Consider the following 23066-nt stretch of genomic DNA (forward strand, 5'->3'; position numbering starts at 1 on the left):
TGTTGAATCATCATAATGGAGCCAAACAAAGTCACTCGTAAGTTGTATTTAAGTCGAATTATCCTTATCCTTCAGCAAGAGAAGCTCATTTATTAAGCCGGAGGGAAAATCATAGGGATGCAGAGCATACACACACAGGGGACGGTTAAGACAATCTCTGGGATGAGCTGACCTTCATTTGATTAGATCTCCTCCAGCCACTTGAAATGCCCTGAAAAGAACCAACTTGTGCCGAAACAAGGAATAGAATCACCACACAAACAGGGCTGGTGGAATTTGTTCCCATGACATATGTTTCATTGCAATTGAACAGTTACATGTTTAGTTAGAGAGACAGTCATTCCCTGGAGTGATTTGGGATTAAGTGTTTTGCTCAAGGGCACAATGGATGTAATTAATTGGTTGCCCTTTGTTGGGCTCAAAACTACAACCTTTTGGTTAAAGGGATAGTTCCCTCAAAAAAGATTTTTGACTTTTTAATCATGCACTCACCCTCATATCATTTCAGGTTTTATTTATTGTCAAATGTGCAACAAATATAGCAGCCAGCTATGCTTGTTGACAATTAAATGTTTTTTCTCACAAGCTCTGATAAAAAAACAAAAGTTAGTTAAAACAATACAATAAATTATGCAGAAATTATAAATAGATAAAAAGTAGCAGTAGATAATAAAAGGAAAGTAGCACAGGATTCAATAAAAACTGTGGAGTAAAATATATAATTCATATCAACAAATGGTTAGTGATGAGCATTGAGCAATGTTTAGGTTGTATTAAGCAGTCTAAAGCATGTGGGTAGAAGCTGTTCCATAGCTGGTTGGTTTTTGCCTGGACAGTTTGTATGATTTTCTTTCTTTTCTTTGATTGCTGTTTTGTTTTGGATTCCAGTCCCCATCATAGTTTGCTGTTGTGCTTTTATCCCCATCAGGCTCCTTAAGCAGTTAGACTTCCTTGGTCAAGTTTTGCTGGTAAACAGTATATGCTGGTCCACCAGGTAGACCTGTGCGATACCAGTGTTAATTTTTACATTTTATTGTTTTCATCATAGTCTTTTTTTCTGGTGAGGAAAATACTCTTTAGATTTAATCAATATTACATTATGCCATATTAATACATTTTAAACCATTTTACTCAGATTTTGTTTTTTCATTTTAGTTGACGATAAAATGCTAAATGAATTCAATGTTGTGAATTAATCATGCTTTTGAGTCTGTTATTATTTTTCTGTGTTAAGAGACTGTTTAGGATAGTGCATTACCTATAGCGCACTTCTGTTACGTTTGTGGCATATTTACTCAATTTACAATTCGGACTAGCATGTAACTTAGTTACCCTTGCGTTCCTTTGTGTTTTTGCTTAATTGTCTGTGCAGATGCAAGTTGTATTATTATGTGTAATTAAACATAATACAGTTGAAGTCAGAAGTTTACATAAACCTTAGCCTAATACATTTAAACTCAGTTTTTCACAATTCCTGACATTTAATCATAGAAAACATTCACTGTCTTAGGTCAGTTAGGATCACTACTTTATTTTAAGAATATGAAATGTCAGAACACTTTTTCAGTTCTGCCCACAAATTTTCTATCGGATTGAGGTCAGGGCTTTGTGATGGCCACTCCAGTACCTTGACTTTGTTGTCCTTAAGCCATTTTGCCACAACTTTGGAGGTATGCTTTGGGTCATTGTCCATTTGGAAGACCCATTTGTGACCAAGCTTTAACTTCCTGGCTGATGTCTTGAGATGTTGCTTCAATATATCCACATAATTTTCCTTCCTCATGATGCCATCTATTTTGTGAAGTGCACCAGTCCCTCCTGCAGCAAAGCACCCCTACAACATGATGCTGCCACCACCATGCTTCATGGTTGGGATTGTGTTCTTCGGCTTGCAAGCCTCACCCTTTTTCTTCCAAACATGATGGTCATTATGGCCAAACAGTTACATTTTTGTTTCATCAGACCAGAGGACATTTCTCCAAAAAGTAAGATCTCTTTGTCCCCGTGTGCACTTGCAAACTGTTGTCTGGCTTTTTTATGGCGGTTTTGGAGCAGTGGGTTTTTCCATGCTGAGTAGCCTTTCAGGTTATATCGATATAGGACTCGTTTTACTGTGGATATAGATACTTGTCTGCCTGTTTCCTCCAGTATCTTCACAAGGTCCTTTGCTGTTGTTCTTGGATTGATTTGCACTTTTCGCACCAAACTACGTTCATCTCTAGGAGACAGAATGCGTCTCCTTCCTGAGCGGTATGATGGCTGCATGGTCCCTTGGTGTTATACTTGCATACACTTGTTTGTACAGATGAACATGGTACCTTAAGGCATTTGGAAATTGCTCCCAAGGATGAACCAGACTTGTGGAGGTCCACAATTTTTTGGCTGATTTCTTCAGATTTTTCCATGATGTCAAGCAAAGAGGCACTGAGTTTGAAGGTAGGCCTTAAAATACATCCATAGGTACACCTCCAATTGACTCCAATTAGCCTATCAGAAGCTGATTGTCTAAAAGCTTGACAACATTTTCTGGAATTTTCCAAGCTGCTTAAAGGCACAGTTAACTTAATGTATGTAAACTTCTGACCCACTGGAATTATGAAACAATTGAAACAATCTGTCTGTAAACAATTGTAAAAATTACTTGTGTCATGCACAAAGTAGATGACCTAAACGACTTGCCAGAATTATAGTTTGCTAATTTTAAATCTGTGGAGTGGTTAAAAAAATTGTTTTAATGACTTCAACCTAAGTGTATGTAAACTTCTGACTTCAACTGTATATGAAACTTAAAATCTATAAAAACAAGCCTTTTTCAACTTTTCAGCATAGTCTAGAATATAAATTCTGGTTAAAAGATATTGTATAGATGTTTGAACAAAAATATTATTTTTCTCTTTCCACAGTCCAATACTAGCAGCCCTCAGTCTCAGCGACCTGCTGACCTTTCAGACGATGAGGTCAGCGAGCTCTTCCAAAGACTTGCAGAGGTCCAACAGGAAAAGTGGATGCTGGAGGAGAAGGTATGATGTATGAGAAGGTTAACCAATCATAACAGTCTTGTGTTACTAAGAAAAGTTACCTCCCGTGGAAACGCTCAGGTTTGCAGTGCGTATACTGCAGCTAGCATTCACCCGGGCAGTTCCTCTATGTGCTCCATAGAGGGTTGTAAGTGCTGAGTTGTGTCTTTAAATCATTAAATATTCATGCAGGTATTGATGTTTTCACGTTTTAATCGATCTGTCTTGTTCAGTAACTACTGAAATGGAAATATGTAGTTAGGGCATTGACAAGTTACTTCACTCTTTCTGCTTTAAAAGTTACGTGATACTGTAAGTTCAAACAGGCCAATTCCAGTCACAATACACACGTTATGTCATAATCATCTGGATTTTTAACATTGCACACTTCACCTTCAAAATGTGCATATGAACTTATAAATGAGCAGGTTTGTACACAGTGAGCCAGACATCATTGTTGAGTTTGTTGGCAGTGATCACAATGCCTGTGACTTTCCTTATCAGGTTCATTACACTTTTGTGTTGTGGTGTACGGCAGAGTTTGCCGCCGATCTTATCTGTGTTCTCTGTTCAGGTGAAACACTTGGAGGTCAGCTGCACATCAATGGCTGATGACATCTGTAAAAAGAGCACCATTATTGAGATGTACGTCATGGACAGCAGGAGAGGTAAGTGGCTTCTCTCTCCCTCTCTCTTATTGTTCTCAGCCATGGACGTTCTCACTGTCTGAATGCAACCAGCATAAAGGTTTACAGTTCAAATCAGCTGTTAGCTGCAGCCATTCATGCAGGAAAACTTGACAGCTGCAAGAGTGTAAAATGTGTTCCAAAAACTGTGAGCAAATTTTCTGGTCATATTTCAATTTAAAATCAAATGACAATTTAGAATAAAATTAAATGTGACCAAACATTTCTTTTGTGAGATTCACCCCTTAACTCAGTGAGAGAATATTAATTGAAAGGCTTGCAAAATTGTTTATTTCAGATTGATGTTAGTCTTGAATATATTAGATGTATGAATGTTGCTTTTTGAGAAATTAATATGATTTGCTAGGCATGCTCAATATTTTATGTAAACATGGAATGCCTTCATTGTAAAATTGCTTTGCATGCCCTCTGCTATTATACATCTAGGACCCTCTAGAAGTTTTAAATAAAAGGATTTTTGGATTGTTGCATAAATAGTCAGGTTTTAATATTCTTTTTTTATGGTGCTGTATGTTTTTCTATTTTTATATCTGAACATATCTCTCCTCACTCTACTTGTTTAATCTTCCACTAAATGTTTTATTGGTCCTATTTTTAATGCTGCTATTTTGGTGCCACTGTACTGTTCTCAGGTGCTCTTGAAAAAGCACTTTGCTGCAGAAAAAAGCAATGGCTAATAAAAATGAATGTTGCTGGGTTCCCTTATGACTCAGTACACTTGTCATTGCATTTGCTAATGCAAATGGGGAGTGTCCTTCCACACAACCTAGTTGAAACCTCTCTACAATAATGCCAATATTCTAATATGCTGTGGTGTTTGAGTCCCGCCCTTTTAGGCGTGAAGCTGTTTGCTATAAAAGCAGGCGCGAAAACACCATTCCTCAGAATTTTCTTCCTTCAAGACAGCGATTCATCGCTTGCCTAGAAGCCCTCTACTGCTTCGCTATCGGCTACACGAGTCAGCGGGCGGGATCTTCACGGCAACAAGAAGACTCTCTGCTCCCCTGCAGTGTTCCGGCAAACATCACTCCGGCTTGCCGCTTGAAGCTTCGTTGGTGAATGGGCCACTTCAGCATCCTGATTCCCCGCAGCGCTTCGGCAGGAGTTGTGTATCCTTATAAACAATTGTATATTGTTATATTGTGTGTGTATATATATATATATATATATATATATATATATATATCGCTTACGTGTTCGTGTCTTTTTAAAGATGTTGTTCCGAAGCGCACTTCCTCGTCTCGTTCGGCGGTTCTGACGCTGGGGATGATGACGATGTCATGTCTTTCGCTGCATCAGGCGAGTGGGCAGTGGATGACGCTACCGCCCCTTCCCCCAGCGAGGGCGCGAACATGCTCCTCGCCCTCGCTGGGGGAAGGGGCGGTAGCGTCATCCACTGCCCACTCGCCTGATGCAGCGAAAGACATGACAAGACTGACAAGGAGATGCTTTGCGTCCTTTCAAGGGCGGTCGAAGAGCTCGATATCGAGTGGTCTCCTCCAGAGGAACCTACACAATCTTGCCTTGATGAATGGTTCCTGCAGTCCGGATGCCGTCAAGCGACCGCATCGCGTAGATCTGCCCCGTTCATCCCTGAAGTTCATAACGAACTGTCAAAATCGTGTGCCCTATTCAGCTTGCCCGTGCAGCGATTGCAACCTCTCTAATGTGGATCACGAGGAAGAAAACGGTTATGCCCAACTACCCCCCCTGAAAGAGGCGGTAGCGGCACATCTCTGCCTGGCGAGTAGCAACTTTTCTAAGCCGTGTCAACTAACATCCGCACTGACTGGAAGAGGATACTCCGTGGAGGGCCAAACTGGATCAGCACTCCACGTGATGATGGTGCCCCAAGTTTTCCAAGCTAAGCTCCCCAAACAAATGGACGAGACAGGCTACGATCCAGAGACGTTCAAAGAGCTCCACACCGTTACAGGCTTAGCGCTTTGAGCCACGAAAGTCACTGCACAGGCCATTGGCAAGTCAATGAGCAACCTGGTGTTTTTGGATTGTCACAACTGGCTGACCCTCACGGAAATGTGTGACGCAGGACCAGCCGGCCATTTTGGAGGCTCTGGGAATAGAATTGCTGAGCGCTACGTCATGACTCAGCAACACTCACAGGCTATGAGACATTTTATGCCAAAACAGAGCAGTACCTTATCACAACCGGCTCGCTCCCTCTCTGTCTCGGTTCAACACCCAGCTAAAAACCCCACACCAGCTGCCTCAGCAGCGCCAAATGTTGCCACCGAGCCACTGGTAAAAGCCACGCAAGCCTTGGCCCAAACGAAGGCAGCTGCCTCAGCGCAAGCCCTGCATCGAAAGGAACACCCCCCTGCGCAGTAAAGCACTCCTGACACACAATACTGTTCCCCTCTTCCCCACTGCTGTTTGTCGGGAAAATAATATTGTTGTTCAAAATGTTGTTTTCTGTGTCTCACATTAATCACATGCAATGGAGTTTTCACATTATGCACAACCGCTTCCCAATGGTGAGTGGTGCATTTTATTGTGTGTGAACATACAAAGGTTGCAAAAAGAGTACAGCGCTCGCACAAGACGCTCACACTTTTTCAACAAGGGCTTTCCCACTCCAAAGCCTACACACGTTATGCACAACCACTTCCCAATGGTGAGCAGCACATTACAGATGCACTGTATGTATGAACATACTAAGATTGTAAAAAGAGTACAGCGCTCACACGAGACACTCGCACTTTTTCAATAAAGGGCTTTCCCACTTGAAGCCCACATATTTTGCACAACCACTTCCCAATGGTGAGTGGCGCATTATATCTTGTAATGAATTACAAAGATTACAAAAAGATTACAGTGCTCGTTGCACATGCACGAGACTCACACTTTTTCAGTAAAGAGCTTTCCCTCTTCAAAGCCTCACATTATGCACAGCTGCTTTCCAGTGGTGAGCGGTACATTATCATGTTATGAACATACAAAATTACCTCTGTCCTGTTATTTGGACACGTGGCGAACTGTTACTGGCATTCCGACTGGGTGTTAAAAAAAACCATTGGACATGATTATACAGTTCAATTTGCATGTCGGCCGCCCCGTTTCAATGGTGTTCTGTCTTCCATGGTTCCGTCCGAAGACGCGCCGGTGTTACGAGCTGAAATACACAATCTTCTCGCAAACAACACGATAGAGGTTTTCATATGAAATAATAAGCCTGCTGTCCCGCTGCGCGAATGTGTGGCAAGTCCTCACGGATGTGTCAGAGCTGGTGTTTACAACAGTCGAGCACAATCTGTGGTCTGACCACACGATATGCTGGTGTTGCGTGCATAGACTGCAACACACACAGCAGGATTTACAGCCGTTATTTCCTCGTTCTGGAGAAGGACGGTGGGCTTGGCGCATGCTAGTTCTGTGATGCTTGAATCGCATGCTCGTGACACGCCCATTCAAAATGTGAACTCCGAAACAGATCTTATCACACATCCATCCTCAGGACTGATTTGTGCCAGTAGACCTGAAGGATGCGTACTTCATGTACCAATTGCACTGCGTATCAATGTGAAGTCCTTAATTTCAGTCTGTCTCTGGCTCCCTGCATGTTCATGAAATGTATCAATGTGGCACTCGCCCCATTGAAAATGAACAATGTGTGTGTGTGTTTTGAATTACCTTAGTGATTGGTTATTACTAGCCAATCAGAGGCACTACTGAGCAAACACAGAGACTTGCTGCTTTGCCATATGGAAAATCTGGTCTAATGCCAACTGGGCGAAAAGCACACTTTTCTCCAGCCAGTAAATCTGTTTTTTAGGAGTTAATGCGTGCACACCTCATGAATGAATGTGTACAGACCATTCTTCGGTGTCTGTTTCAGTTCAAACTGAAAAAACATTACCACTGAAGTCATTTCATTTTCATGTGCATTGCGGTAACTCGCCACTGTCTGTCTGCTCTAGCACCATGGACAGTGCCAGCCTTCTACCAACAAGGTGATATGCTGCGTCAAGTTTCAGAAAGAAAGTGCTGGCCACAAATGCATCCAACACAGGTTGGGTGTGTAATGGATGCCCGACTTTGACACCTGGAAACAGGTGCGCAATGGCCGTGACATGTGAAAAATATTTCTTTATTGTTTATCCTTTTGATCCTTCATTCTAAATATTCACAAAAATCTAACCTTTAATTGAAGTAAACTAATTGAAAGGGGGGGGGGGGATCTCAAAATTAAATATTTTTCTTGTTTGCCACAATTATTAGCATTCCTAGAAATTCTTATGAGTAAAATATATCTGAAGTATATTCCAATTCATATTTTGCATTTTTAAGTACACCTGGGTGACAAGGAACATTACATTTTTCAGCCATGACTTCCTGTTTCACAGGGGTATGAATATGGAGGTAACACTTAAGCCAAATTCCCTTAGTCATCCATCACAATGAGTAAGACCAAAGATTATAGTTATGATGTGCGGCAAAAGGCTGTTGAGCTTCGGCAAAAGGCTGTTGAGCTTCACAAAATGGAAAGTGGCTATAAGAAAATAGCTAAAGCATTGAAAATGACCATTTCCACTATCAGGGCAATAATTAATTCCAATCAGTTCCAATCAACTTGAGATGTTGCTAATGGCCTGGAAGAGGACGTGCGTCCATATTGTCTCCACCCATGTGGGTTTCAAGAAAAAAGCCTCTGCTCTCATCCAACAACAAACTCAAGCGTCTTCAGTTTGCCAGACACTACTAGAACTTCAAATGGGACTGGGTTCTGTGGTCAGATAAAACAAGAGCTTTCTGGCACCAGTCACCAGAGATGGGTTTGGCACATACAGAGAGGTAGCCATATGGAAAAGTACCCCATGCCCATGGTTAAATATGGTGGGGGATCTTTAATGTTGTGGGACTGTTTTTCTGCCAGAGGACCTGGACATCTTGTTCGGATACATGGCATCATGGACTCAATTAAATACCAACAGATTAAAAAATCAAAATCTGACTGCCTCTGCCAGAAAGCTTCAAATGGGCTATGGTTGGATCTTCCAGCAGGACAGTGATCCAAAACACACATCAAAATCAACACAAAAATGGTTCACTGACCACAAAATCAAGGTTCTGCTATGGCCATCCCAGTCCCCTGAACCCCATAGAAAACCTGTGGGGTGAACAGAAGTGGAGAGTCCACTGGCGTGGACCTCAGAATTTGAAGGATCTGGAGAGATTCTTTATGGAGGAATGATTTCAGATCCCTTGCCATGTGTCCTCCAACCTCATTAGGCATTATAGGAGAAAACTCAGAGCTGTTATCTTGGCAAAGTGAGGTTACACCATGTATTGAATAAAAGGGTGCCAATAACTGTGCCACACATATATTTGACAAAAATATTTGTTTTTTTGATAAAACGTGTATTGTGTTTGCAATTGTTGATATTTGTTAGAGGATAGATTTTTGTGACTATTTTGAATGAAATATCAAAAGGATAAACAATAAAGACATTTTTCACAGCCTTCTTTGCTCATATTGTTAAATAGTTGGTGCCAATATTTTTGGCCACAACTATATATTTATTTACACACACAGTACTGTGCAAAAGTTTTAGGCACTTGTGAAAAAATGTTGCATAGTGAGGATGTCTTCAGAAATAATGCCATAATAGTTTTCATTTATCAATTAACATCATACAAAGTCCAGTAAACAGAAAAAGCTAAATCAATATTTGGTGTGGACACCTTTGCCTTTAAAACAGCCCCAATTCTCCTAGGTACATGTGGACACAGTTTTTCTTGGTTGTTGGCAGAAAGGATGTACCAAGCTTCTTGGAGAATTCGCTTCCACAGAACTGCCACTAATTTTTTTGTTTTGTTTTTGGCATTATGGAGTTTGGAGTAAATTCTAGAGACTGTTGTGCGTGAAAATCCCAGGAGATCAGCAGTTACAGAAATACTCAAACCAGCCCATCTGGCACCAACAATCATGCCACGATCCAAATCACTGAGATCAATTTTTTTTCCCCCAATTCTGATGGTTGTGAACGTTAACTGAAGCTCTTGACCCGTATCTGCATGATTTTATGCACCGCACTGCTGCCACACAGTTGGCTGATTAGACAATCGCATGGGTGATTGTTGGTGCCAAACGGGCTGGTTTGATTTTCACCACAGTTTCTAGAATTTATTCTGAATGGTGCCAGAAACAAATAACTTATACTAAGAGGTATTTAGTGTTTCCTCTAGGGTTGTTTTCAGCAGCAGGTGCTGTTATGTGCGCGTCCACGAACCAGCAGCATGACCCTTATTTCCACTCAGCAGTGGAGAAATTGCATTAAAAGACCGTAGAATCATTATAGATGGGTTATTCATGTTTGGCTTGTCACATGTGAGCATTTATTTACTCAGAGCTTTTGACACTTGAAGGGCTCTGGAAGCCCAGATAGCTGTAGTAATACAATCAACTCCAGAAATATTGGCACCCATCAAGAAAATGGGCAAAACAGTCATATAAAATAAATGATGTATATAAGATTTCAAATCTTCCTCAATGTTTGGAGAAATTGCTTAACATTTATCTAGTAGAAATAATTTACTACAAAAGTGTTAAGAAAAGTGTATTCTTTAAAAAAACATATGAAGCAAAATTATTGGCACCCCATGAGAATATTTTACATAGAACCAAATAAATTTGCATCTTTAAGGATTTTTTTAAAATATTTTTTTTTATTGTTCCTAGTTCTCAGGAACTCCATTTTTGCCTATGGCCATTTCTTGTTTTCCTGGGGTATACATTTGAGGTTGAACACTTTTAAAATCCATTTGTCATCCATCATAATGGGTAAAACAAAGGAGCTGTCAACTCAAATGAGACAGAAGATTGTTGACCTGCACTGGTTAGGAAATTATTATAAAAAATCTAAAGTAAACTGAGATTACCAATTATAATAAATAATAATAATAATAATAATAATAAAAAGTTTGAAAAGCATGGGGCAGTTGCCAGGTAGTGGACACATGCTCTTACTGCCCCAACATACAGTGAGGAGGATGATTAGAGAGGCAAAGAAGAACCCAAAGATCTCAGTTTCGGAAATGCACAATTTAGTTGAATCTTGGGGTTTTCACATTTCAAAATTCACCATCAGATGCCACCTCCATGATGAGAAGCTTTTTGGAAGAGTTCCACAAAATAAGCCCTTCCTAAGAGTAAGCCACAAAATGCAATACTTGAACTTTGCAAAACATTATTGGATCTACGACTGGAATCGTGAAGATTGATGGCATAATGAATTCAACTAAATACCAGGAAAATTAGCCCAAAATCTGGTTGCCTATGCCAGAAGGCTAAAACTTACTCAGCTGAATGACAGAGAACCTGTCCACTTTAGAGTTTTAACTTGACACCGTCAAGCGGCCTGTGATATGTATCAAGAGGTCAATGGTGTCTGTCTGTGTATGTTTATGTAGAAAAACATTTAAATCCAGACAGTCACATAAGGGTGTCCTGTGTATGTCGATTTAGGATGAATCTCCCATGACAGGCCCCCATCTCTCTCCACTTCAGCTGTGTGACTGACTGAGCACCAGTGGGCAGGGCCAAGGGTGCAATGACGGAAAAATAGGCGTTGCATATGCAGATGTATTTGATCCTTGTGATGTCACAAGTTCCACAAATTCCAAACAATCCTTTTAAATGCTCTTTAACTGTTAAGGAGGAAGTTTTCAGTTCTGAAACTTACAGTATGTTTTTATAGTACAATGACCTCTTATATGTCAAAAGATCAAGGAAAATTTGATTCCTCATCTTATGACCACTTTAAGCAAATCATTTCACAAAAATACGTTTTTCAGGTCTCAAATTTTTGTAATAATGTAAATATTTTTCAAAGTTAAGACATAAAATAGCCTATTTGGACGGTTAATGTGATGAACGACATCTCTGTGAACTTGACTTTATACACAAAAGTGACCTTGAGACCACTTGGTTAAAAGTAATTGCTAAGATGTCTTTAAGTTTGTTCTGAGAAAAGGTTTAGCATAATTTCTTTGCATATGCCACTTGATTTGATATTTTGTATCTAATTCAATTGCATTCTTTCACTTTCAGTTGTGACTTGGGTGTCCAAAAGTGTGCAAATACCTTTTGACGCCACTGTGTATACCTCTTGTATAAGGTATAGCCTAATTAGACAGTTTATCTGAAGCCCTTTGAAATGCTGTTATCTTTAATGTAGTTTATGGGAAGCCTAAAGTCTTTTTGAAAAGCATTGGAAACAATCATGCATCTCCTAACAACAACTGAGGATATATCTGGGCAGATGTACAATGGAGAGAGAGAAAAGGAGTAGAGAGCTAGAAACTCTATAGAAAAATGAAGAAAGAAATTATTGCAAAAGGTAGCAGTGCTAGATGAGAGCTGACATTAGCAGGATGTAAATGATTCAGAATGCCGACATGCCTCAGTGAACCCAACGCTCATCCTCAATAATGCAGCGGAAAGACTGAGCACCCCTCTTGTCTCCTCTCCTCTGTCCTCTTCCCCTCCCTTTTGCTTTATCCTTACACCAGTGCGGTTCCCCGTAAATTCATGCCAGTGATATAACAAATGAAACAGTGCAACATTTTATCTGAGATGTAGCCGTTTGAATCAGTGGCAGTTTCTGTTGTCGCCAATGTGTTGAAGAAATGGGCAAGTCAGGAAACGGCTTTGCAGGGGGCATAATAAGCCAGACATACATACCACCTGGGCATATTGTTGACTTTTCACTTGCTAGAACTTTATGCATCGTTCTCCTGTTCAAATAGTGGATTGCAAAGAACAGTGGTTGTTAATCCTGGTCCTGAAGTACCCCAGCACCACACATTTTGCATGGCTCCCTTGTCTGACACACCCTGTTCAGGTCTTGGAGCCTCTACTAATGAGCTGATGAGTCAAATCAGGTGTGTTAAGTAAGAGAGACAGCCAAAATGTGCTGTTCTGGGGTTCCATGACCAGAATAGACCACAACAGCACATGCCCATTTTTTTTTTTTTTAGCCATCTTGGTTCCAGAAGTATTTTTTCCATTGGGATTTCATAAAGTACTTCATAAAAGAGTTCAAAGCCATCAATCAAACCAACTATATCTCCGTGACAACGAGCTCAACAAGCCACGTGATGAGATGCGCTGGTTGACGATCTCAGATGCGGAGTCAACTGGGATTCTACACGACCACGTGAACTTAAAATCACATTGGGAATTGGGCATTCCAAATTGGAAGAATAAAATAAATAAAAACAATGATTGACTGACGAGTTTCTAGAGAAAGCTGTTTCTTTTTTTTGTTGCCATTTTTAACCTAATATTGACCTTAAGACATGCCAGTCTATTGCATACTGTGGCAACTCAAAAACAAACACAAAGACAATGTTAAGCTTAATTTAACAAACCAAATAGCTTTCAACTGTGTTTGATATAATGGCAAGTGATTTTCTAGTACCAAATTAGCAATTTAGCATGATTACTCAAGGATAAGGTGTTGGAGTGATGGCTGCTGGAAATGGGGCCTGTCTAGATTTGATCAAAAATGACTTTTTCAAATAGTGATGGTGCTGTTTTTTTATATCAGTAATGTCCTGACTATACTTTGTGATCAGTTGAATGCCACTTTGGTGAATTAAAGTACCAATTTCCTTCCGAAACAGCAAAATCTGTACATTATTTCAAACTTTTGGCCGCCAGTGTATATACACTATATTGCCAAAAGTATTCGCTCATCTGCCTTTAGACACATATGAACTTAAGTGATATCCCATTCTTAATCTATAGGGTTTAATATGACGTCGGCCCACCCTTTGCAGCTATAACAGCTTCAACTCTTCTGGGAAGGCTTTCCACAAGGTTTAGGAGAAGGCCTGGCTCGCAGTCTTCGCTCTAATTCATCCCAAAGGTGCTCTATCGGGTTGAGGTCAGGACTCTGTGCAGGCCAGTCAAGTTCTTCCACACCAAACTCGCTCATCCATGTCTTTATGGACATTGCTTTGTGCACTGGTGCGCAGTGATGTTGGAACAGGAAGGGGCCATCCCCAAACTGTTCCCACAAAGTTGGGAGCATGGAATTGTCCAAAATCTCTTGGTATGCTGAAGCATTCAGAGTTCCTTTCACTGGAACTAAGGGGCCAAGCCCAGCTCCTGAAAAACAACCCCACACCATAATCCCCCCTCCACCAAACTTCACAGTTGGCACAATGCAGTCAGACAAGTACCGTTCTCCTGGCAACTGCCAAACCCAGACTCGTCCATCAGATTGCCAGATGGAGAAGCGTGATTCGTCGCTCCAGAGAACGCGTCTCCACTGCTCTAGAGTCCAGTGGCGGCGTGCTTTACACCACTGCATCCGACGCTTTGCATTGCACTTGGTGATGTATGGCTTGGATGCAGCTGCTCGGCCATGGAAACCCATTCCATGAAGCTCTCTACGCACTGTTCTTGAGCTAATCTGAAGGCCACATGAACTTTGGAGGTCTGTAGCGATTGACTCTGCAGAAAGTTGGTGACCTCTGCGCACTATGCGCCTCAGCATCCGCTGACCCCGCTCTGTCATTTTACGTGGCCTACCACTTCGTGGCTGAGTTGCTGTCATTCCCAATCGCTTCCACTTTGTTATAATACCACTGACAGTTGACTGTGGAATATTTAGTAGCGAGGAAATTTCACGACTGGACTTGTTGCACAGGTGGCATCCTATCACAGTACGACGCTGGAATTCATTGAGCTCCTGAGAGCGGCCCATTCTTTCACAAATGTTTGTAGAAGCAGTCTGCATGCCTAGGTGCTTCATTTTATACACCTGTGGCCATGGAAGTGATTGGAACACCTGAATTCAATTATTTGGATGGGTGAGCGAATACTTTTGGCAAAATAGTGTGTGTGTATATAATATATATATTCCTTGTCTGTCTCTTTCTTCTGTGCTAGCTTTGATACTACTCTAGCCACTTTGAGAATTTAGCAGTGTGATACTGCAGATATTGTTGACTTTTGTGTGACAAATTGCTTGCTATGTTCCTCATTTGTAAGTCGCTTTGGATAAAAGCGACTGCTAATTGACTAAATGTAAATGAAAATCATAATCAATGGCAAAACATCCATTGCTAAACTCTCACACATGGTGACCATATGCAAGTTTGAATCGTTACTATGACAACTAATGTGGATGTGCTAGCAAATGCGACTGAAGTCTAAAAAGAAAAAAAATTTGATCTGGACACAAACAGATTTTTCATGTAGTGAGAACAAAGCCTAAAGGTTTATTCAGGATGCCAAGTTATTGTTAATAATCAATTCCCCTGTGGAAAAATGAATAAGATTTTTATTTCCAAACCACACTGTTTCACTCTGTTGAGAACCTCTGTCATAGAAGATTCTGCCGATTGTAAAAGGTGTATTTTGGCTCAGTAGTTTCTCCATCATTCACCTTGTGACATTGCATCAATCAATCATATAACAACGGAATCCCTCAGCAGTATTCCAGAAACAATATGACGAGATGTTTGATAGTGTCTCTCTAGTGGAGTGGGCACATGTTCTTTGTAATGCAACCCCAGGATCATTCTGTTCATGCCTGTATTCATTAAGACAAATGCTGAAAATGCCAGCTGTTAAGCAGCAGTAGGCAATTATGTATAAATGTGCATCTGAAGAGCTCTGCGTGTGTGAGAATGAGACGTGTGATGTAAGACAGCTGTAGGATGGTGTATCTGGCACAAACAGTCTCTCAACATGTTTGAGTTGTGAGGGTGGCGCAGCTTCCACTAATTTAGCCATTTAGCAACATGCCGCAGTCATGTGCGGACAACCTTCACTCTGGTTAAGTGCTCCTCCCTGCTGGGAGAAGTCAGATGGGGTAAGGTGCCCAGGAAAATACAAGCACTGCAGCAGTCTGGAAACCCTCTGGCTGCCTCCTTGTACCCTGTTTTAGGCATTTACTGAAGCGTTAAGTAACCTAACCTTTCAGTGTACTCCAACCCTTTCTGCTGCATCATTTAAGGGAGAAACTATCCCTGTCATGTGCCTTGTAGCTCCGAAACCTACTGAGATATTGGGAAGGAGTCAGTGCAGAATTGAAGAATCTTCCTTTTACAAGCAAATTTACTTAACTTGAGAGCGAATTATACCACTGGAAGTGTGTTAAAGGAATAGTTTACCCAATAATTAATATTCTGGTATAATTTAATCTTCCTCATATTGTTCAAACCAGGATGACTTTCGTTTTTATAAGTAACACAAAAGGAAAGTTAATGAATGTTCTGGTCCAATTCTTCTGGTCCGATCTGGTACCAATACAATAGCAGTTGAAAGGTCTTCTGAAGGCATACAATAGTTTTGATTGAAAACAACCTGAAATTTAAATAATTTTTCAGTGGAAGTCTTGACGTTCATTGCACGTTCATGAACAATATAAGAGAAGCTTGTTCACTGTGGGCATGTGTGCTAAACAACGGTCCGTCTTTCAAGACAATGACAGTGGATAGTGACTCACTTTCAAGTTTAAAAAAAATTATTCAAAAGTATCATAAAAGTAGTCTATGGGACTTGTGAGTCATACTCCAAATCTTCTGAAGGCGCACAATAGGTTTTGATGAGAAACAACATGAAATTGAAACACATCACTGTTTACATCTGGTCGCTAAAAGGTATCTCCTGTGACCATTTGTTTTCAGTTTTCGAGGGGAGGGTCTCTGATTTCATGACGACATACCAGAACATCAGTCACTATGTCACTGTGCTACTGCATGATAATATAATAAACCGCAAAAAAGTAATAAAACAAAAGATTGAACAAAACCAACGTGCTGTTTCTCCCAGATGCAGTTGAAATTCAATCTAAGCACAATCGCAACATTTCGAGCAGAATTGTCCGTTATTTCAGTGGATTACCTGTGTTATTTAAGCTTCAGCTGTGTGTGTTTGTCAGCTATGTCTCTGCATGTTGATATCAGACACACTGAAGAAGATTTGGGAAGTTCTCATGCTTGTGTATGTATTCGCTTTTTTATATTTTCCGATCGGATGGTGATGTCCTTTTAAAGTATTTGTAACTTGCAAAGTTTACACTCTTGTTTTAGCACAGTGTTTGATTGACACGTGAGGGGTGGCACTTCACTGCTGACTGGGACGCATTCAGGACGGATTAGCATTTATACCTCAAATGCGATATGGTCACATGTGTTTTTGACTACCTCCGTAAATGTTTTTTGTGATCCAACCCCAAAGGTGGCATTTCACTGCTGACCGGGATGCATTCAGGGTGGATTAGCGTTTACACCTCAAATGTGATATGGTCATATACGTTTTTGACTACCTCAGTAAATGTTTTTTGTGATCCAACCCCAAAGGTGGCACTTCACTGCTGACATTTTTGCATTCAGGATGGATTAGCGTTTACATCTCAAATGCGTCACATGCATTTTTGACTACCTCCGTAAATGTTTTTTGTGATCCAACCACAAAGCATTTTATACCCAATTACACCTGTATTTAACACTGACAACTTGTGATCGGCTCACCCTAAACGTATCTTAATACCAGGTGTAAATGGGGTCCTTATCACCTGTTTTACATTCATGAGTGTTATGAGAGAAGCTTGTTTACAGTAGGCACGCGTATTTATTTAGCACTAAACAATGCAAGATCTCTCATGAAAACTTTCGTGCACTTATGAATGCAACAGGTGCCAAGATTGTCACTAAAAAGTTACTTGCATTTACTTGGTTGTTTCGTATGACTACACGAGTAGCATGGACTACTTTTGTGATACTTTTGGGTCCTTTTTAAGCTTAAGTGAGTCCCCATTAGTGTCAGAAATTTACTTTTCCATAAAGTGGCAATAATTCCCCCTGTATTTGAGTTTTAGGGTTATTTTTATGTGTATGGGGCATTTTTTCCCCCCTTAACATAAAAAATTTACTGTGTCATTCTTTTATTCAAATACTTCAATTTAACCAATTTGTTAACACAAATTCTTTATCTGAATAATTCGATTGAGAATATATCACCAACTACCCATAAAATTAAATAATATTTTATGTGATAATGTGCATAACTAGGCTTAGAATGTAATATAGAGAACTATATCAGATGTCTTTTTATATATATATATATATATATATATATATATATATATATATATATATATATATATATATATATACGTACACACACGCCATAACATTAAAACCACCTTCCTAATTGTGGCAGACAGGTCTCTTGCTCATCGTAAAGGAGGAAGAGGGAACCGGGTTTACAACTAAAAAACTTTTAATTCAACACAACATAAAACTGCTTTTCAGCATAACAAAACCATAATGCGCGCACAGCTCCGTGTGCTCTCTCATTCTGATGATTTTTAAGTCCAACAGGTGGAATGCACACGTTTAGCTGCTGTGTGCAACTCCCTCTCTCGAACTGGCGTCTCCTTCTCCTCTTTATCCCTCTCCCGGTTGATTGCGGTAACTCAGCACCAGGCGTCCATCCTAACAGCCCGGCCCCACCCTCCTTCTCTTCACACTAATATTGTGCCAGTGCCAACCTGGTGAATATATATATATATATATATATATATATATATATATATATATATATATATATATATATATATATATATATATATATACCGCCCTATGAACTGCCATTGTATTAAAAAGACAGTCTAGAATATTTACAAAAATTGTTCCTTTTATATTTCACATGAGAAAGAAAGTCATCTGGATTTGGAATAAAAAGAGGGTGAGAAAATTATGACAGAATTGTCATTTTTGGGTGAACTATTCCTTTAATGGGCATTCTGCTTACTGAGGTTTGAGAACAAATAAGAGAAGAACAGATCTTCAGTATCTGGAAGATCCCTAGAAAGAAGTGTGGAAAACCTTAATTTGCGGCAATACAAAAGCATGTTAAATTTCAGATCTGTAACTGGGAATAACACATGACTGCAAACAGGAAGGAACCTTGTTGTGGAAATTAAATTTCTTTTTGCCCCTGGCAATGTTCTCAGTTAAGCGCTGTCTCTCCGATGAGAGATGAATGCAAGGTTGCAGCCGGCATGTAGGCTGCACCAGCTTGACTGATTCAAGAGTGCTGACTCTTCCACTGGCCTGAGGAGATTTACAATGAGGCTTGCAAAGAAGTGGCCACCGTTGTCTCCTCTGTGGACTTGGAGTTCTGTTGCATGGTATTTTGCTGTTATCTTTGCATTGGTGCTTTATGCCAAAGCCTGAAGGGGACATTCTTCAAGGCCAAGCTCTTGCTAGCATGATTCTCCTTTACAACATCACAATCTTCCTCTTTATATTTTACTTCTTGCATTCAGTAGGGATTCACTTTCGATCTTATCCCCCTATTAGGTTCCCGTGTGTTTTCTGTTGTAGTGACCTCAGCATTGTTCTGATGTTGTCCAGCCGACCATGTTATAAGGGATCCCCTGAGTCGGGAGTCCGGAACATCTGCTGCGTGTCATTAGTGTGTCCCCTATGAACCTACATTTGATTCCTCTTGGTGACTTGGCTCCTCAAGTTAGCATCCCCTGTTGGTCCTACAGCAGTAATTCTGACTGCAAGAGCACCTGACGTGGTTCCAGGCTTCTGAAAGCCATCACACCAGCATTTTTCTGCCATTTGAGCTAGGAATCCTCATTGTAAATCTGCTTTGTGGATTTATCAAAGTGTCTGTGTAGAGAGCTCACCCGCACTCCAGCAAATTAAAATTAATTCCACTGATCAATATGAAAGAAAAACTGGTTAGAGACACGTGTGCAGTTTTCCATTTGCAATATCATTAGCACAGACGGTGATGTAGCCATCAAAGAATTTGCTCGCCCTTGTTCCCTAAAGGGTTGGATGCATTAACTTTGGCATGAGTTATTCGCACAGTGAGGGAATTACACCGTAGTGAAAGGAGGCTCTACAGCATCACAGATGCAACCTGTGATTTGCCTACTGCAGATGTTAATGACCTATGCATTTGTTGTAATGGGCTATTTGCCTGCTATGCCTAAGCAGTGCTTGCAGTATTGCAATACAGTGGTTATTGGTACCTATCTATTTTAAATTATTGTAAAAATATCAATAAAATGGCACAAGATTAGGTTCTGTACTGATACGTATGGAGTGTATCCTTTTCACGGACTGCAATGATGCATTCCCGCTTTAATTTAGAAAGGTGAATCTAACAAAACTTATTTACTTCATATTTTTTAATTATTGAATGTATATTTATATTTATATGTATATTTAATGTATATTTATATACTATACTTTGTGTTACATCACCCTGGCATTAATAATAAAAAAATAAAATAAAAAAAGAATGCAGAAAATTAGTCAACACTGTTGCGATGGGTTTCAAATACAGCTTCTGAGGGAGTGACAGTAAATTTGGGATCTCTCTCTCTGTTCTAACTGCCTTAATCTATATTTCTAATTTATTTTCTCCTCTTTTCGAAAGTCTTGGAAACATAATAGTGGATTTTTTTCTTTTGCTGTTGGAGCAAATGGGAATGCAGCAATAATAATTGCCATGGTCTCCCATTCACAGATATAAGAGTTACAAAATGTGAAAAGGGTTCATGGCATTTGCTATCCTTTTTATTTCCAAAATGTAGTAAAACCATAATAAAAACTTTACCATGGTTTTACTACAGTAACTATAGTTCAACTATTGTATTTGTGGTAAAAACATAACCATAAAATGTACCATAGTTTTACTATAGTCAACATAGTTTAACCATGACATTTGTGGGAAAACCATAGTAAACCTAAAAATACTGTAAAGCCAAAACTATGGTCATAACCATTCTGCCAATAAACATGGTTAGTTTTACTAAAGTAACACCATGGTTAATTTGTGGTACATGTACCATGGTTCCATGGTTTTTACCACAAAAACAATGGTTACTACAGGTAATTTTCATAAAGATGTGTTTTTGATGGTTACCATGGTAAAACATGGTTAATTTTTTGTAAGGGATGGATAAAGCTATTGTGAGCCCAAAATAATTACTAGTGAATGTAAAACTTATTGTGATGGAACACAAAACCTATTGTGTGAGAATTCAAAACTTTTTGTGAGGCAATGAAAACTATTGAGAGGGAATTACAGTATTTCTGAAAATAAATTCCCCACCTGTCCCCTAAAGCCCAAAGTATACTTTGGTTTTGACACGAATGCTTAGCGTATGCATACCGTCGAATGCCCAACATTTCATAGTATACTCCATTTGGCTATGCACGCATACACAGGCGGTTGGCACATGCAAGCTACTGGAATATTTCTCTTCAGGAGTTTTAGAGTTATACACATGCAGGGATCTCCTGCCCTCCTCACTATTTATGTGCACATCCACTGTTGTTGTTGTTTCCACCTTCATCTCCTGTTGTTTAGCGGCAATTACATCTTTTCTTGCAGTTCTTTCGTGAAAGCAACAACTCAATTGTGAGTATTGCCACCTTGTGGACCAACTAATTAGTGCAAATAATTCCAGGTGCATGCACATAGTGCATGTTCAGAGTACTCCCGGTTAGAAAAATCGGGCTACACACGTTCCAGTGTTTACTACAGAATTCCGCTCTTGCAGCGGGGGAAACGCCCCGCCTTAATGTCGAGCCCTAATTAAAAATGTATTATAACTAAAAGCAACAACCCTATTATTATTATTATTATTATTATTATTATTATTATACAAGTAATATTTCTCTAATAATTTCTTAATTTGTATGCGGCATTGCTATGGGATCTAGTTAAAAAAATGCAGAAATTGTCTGTGTGAAATCGTGTTAACAAAAGCCTTTGAATGAGCGCCTGTGAATTCCAATATGTTAAAATGCCCTCATCTCCGTTTCTGTCCACACAAAACCTGGTGTTATGAGATTTTCGATTTGTAATTGTATAGTAACTTGTAGTGGCCAGTTATAGTGAATTTAGAGCGCTGTAAAAAATGCAACACATCTGTTATTCTGTGCATGAGATGAGATTCGTGGAGGGAGCACAGACAGAACCACCTCAAGTGCGCTGCTCAGAGCTCCGCAGAGCAGCGTGTCACGCGTGCAGGCTGTTTGATTGATTAGATCACAGCCCTTTGCAGTTTAATATTCATAAGGTCATATCTTGATTTAGATTTTATTTCAATGGATCGTTCAGCCCTACACAATGCAATAGAAAGATGTGTTGTTTTTGCGTTATTTCACGGAACGCGTTCTTTTTCTCATTACATTGAATTCAGACTGCAAGCGCACAACTTGAATATCATTCTCTTGCCATGGCGCTGGAGATTCAGTAGCAGCGGAGCGCCGCTGCTGAATAGTGGTGCAGGAAACACTGACTGGTTCAGTGCTCAATCAATCTCCTTTTCTCTGTGACCTCATCCATGTGAAGTGTCAAATCTGGGAATGTTCCCTCCGCATTGTCTTCATTTTATGGTTCTCTAGCAATCTGACAAGATTAATTATCTCATAGTCCAGATAAAGAGCAAAGGGTGCACTTAGCACCTCATTGTGTTTACTGTCAGGCTTCAGGGGCAAGCCAAATGTCATTCATGGCCTTCAACGCTTTCAAAGGTTGAACTGGCCTTGAGGGGAAGTTAACATCTCAATTAGCAATGATGCGTCATGTTCTACTTCATTTTCGTGGCTCCGAGCTATGACACCAGCTCCCCGCGACCAGCAATGCAAGCATATGAGTGGTCCTCTTCTGTTAGCCGCACATAAACTCTACTCTTATGCCAATATAATAAGGTTAGAGGCATGAGATTGCTAGCGCTTACCTTGATATACTGTAACAATGCATTAAGCTCCTCATCTAAACTGCAACATGGCCTGTCATGAGAACAAGCTCTCAGTCTGTTGAGCAACTTAAAAGGATAGTTCACCCAAAAATGCTGTCATCATTTACTCACCCTCATGTCGTTCAAAACACGTATGATTTTCTTTCGTCCATGTAACACAAAGGGAGATGTTAGACACAGGCATGCAAATGCCTCATCTTTCTGCAGAATTCACAGTTTTCGAAACTAAAATTGGTCACTTTTGTGATTCGTGCAGATCCTATGAGATTATTTGTTTCGGAGGGGGGATCAGACTCCCACGTGATTGATTACAACAGCGGCCAAGTGCATGCTTGGCAACCGCAGTTCTACCGAGGCAGATCGCTTGATTGATTACAGCTACAGCCAATCGTGTACTTGGCAGCACGTGCACAGTGATTCTGCATATGAAAGGAATGGAGCATGAAAGGCTCTAAAGAAGGGTCACTCATGAAACTTCTCATTTGTAAAAAAAAAAAAAAAAAACTGAATGACCAGGTTCATGTACTGACCAAATTAATGAGAGGGGCATGTTGTTCATT

The 23066-nt window shown here is 40.1% G+C and overlaps 1 protein-coding gene across 3 annotated transcripts in view; it reads left to right on the forward strand.

The window, feature by feature from the left end:
- The window catches only part of LOC127415020 (GRIP1-associated protein 1-like), a 73018-nt gene that overhangs the window by 37570 nt on the left and 12382 nt on the right, over window positions 1-23066 (forward strand). For all 3 annotated transcript variants that reach the window (XM_051653476.1, XM_051653477.1, XM_051653478.1), the window contains 2 exons: window positions 2904-3020; window positions 3592-3685. In XM_051653476.1, the coding sequence (XP_051509436.1) occupies window positions 2904-3020; window positions 3592-3685 (211 nt within the window). The remainder of the gene's footprint in view (window positions 1-2903; window positions 3021-3591; window positions 3686-23066) is intronic.

The sequence above is a fragment of the Myxocyprinus asiaticus genome, chromosome 24, assembly GCF_019703515.2.
Source record: "Myxocyprinus asiaticus isolate MX2 ecotype Aquarium Trade chromosome 24, UBuf_Myxa_2, whole genome shotgun sequence".
In the NCBI taxonomy this organism is placed as follows: Eukaryota; Metazoa; Chordata; class Actinopteri; order Cypriniformes; family Catostomidae; genus Myxocyprinus; species Myxocyprinus asiaticus.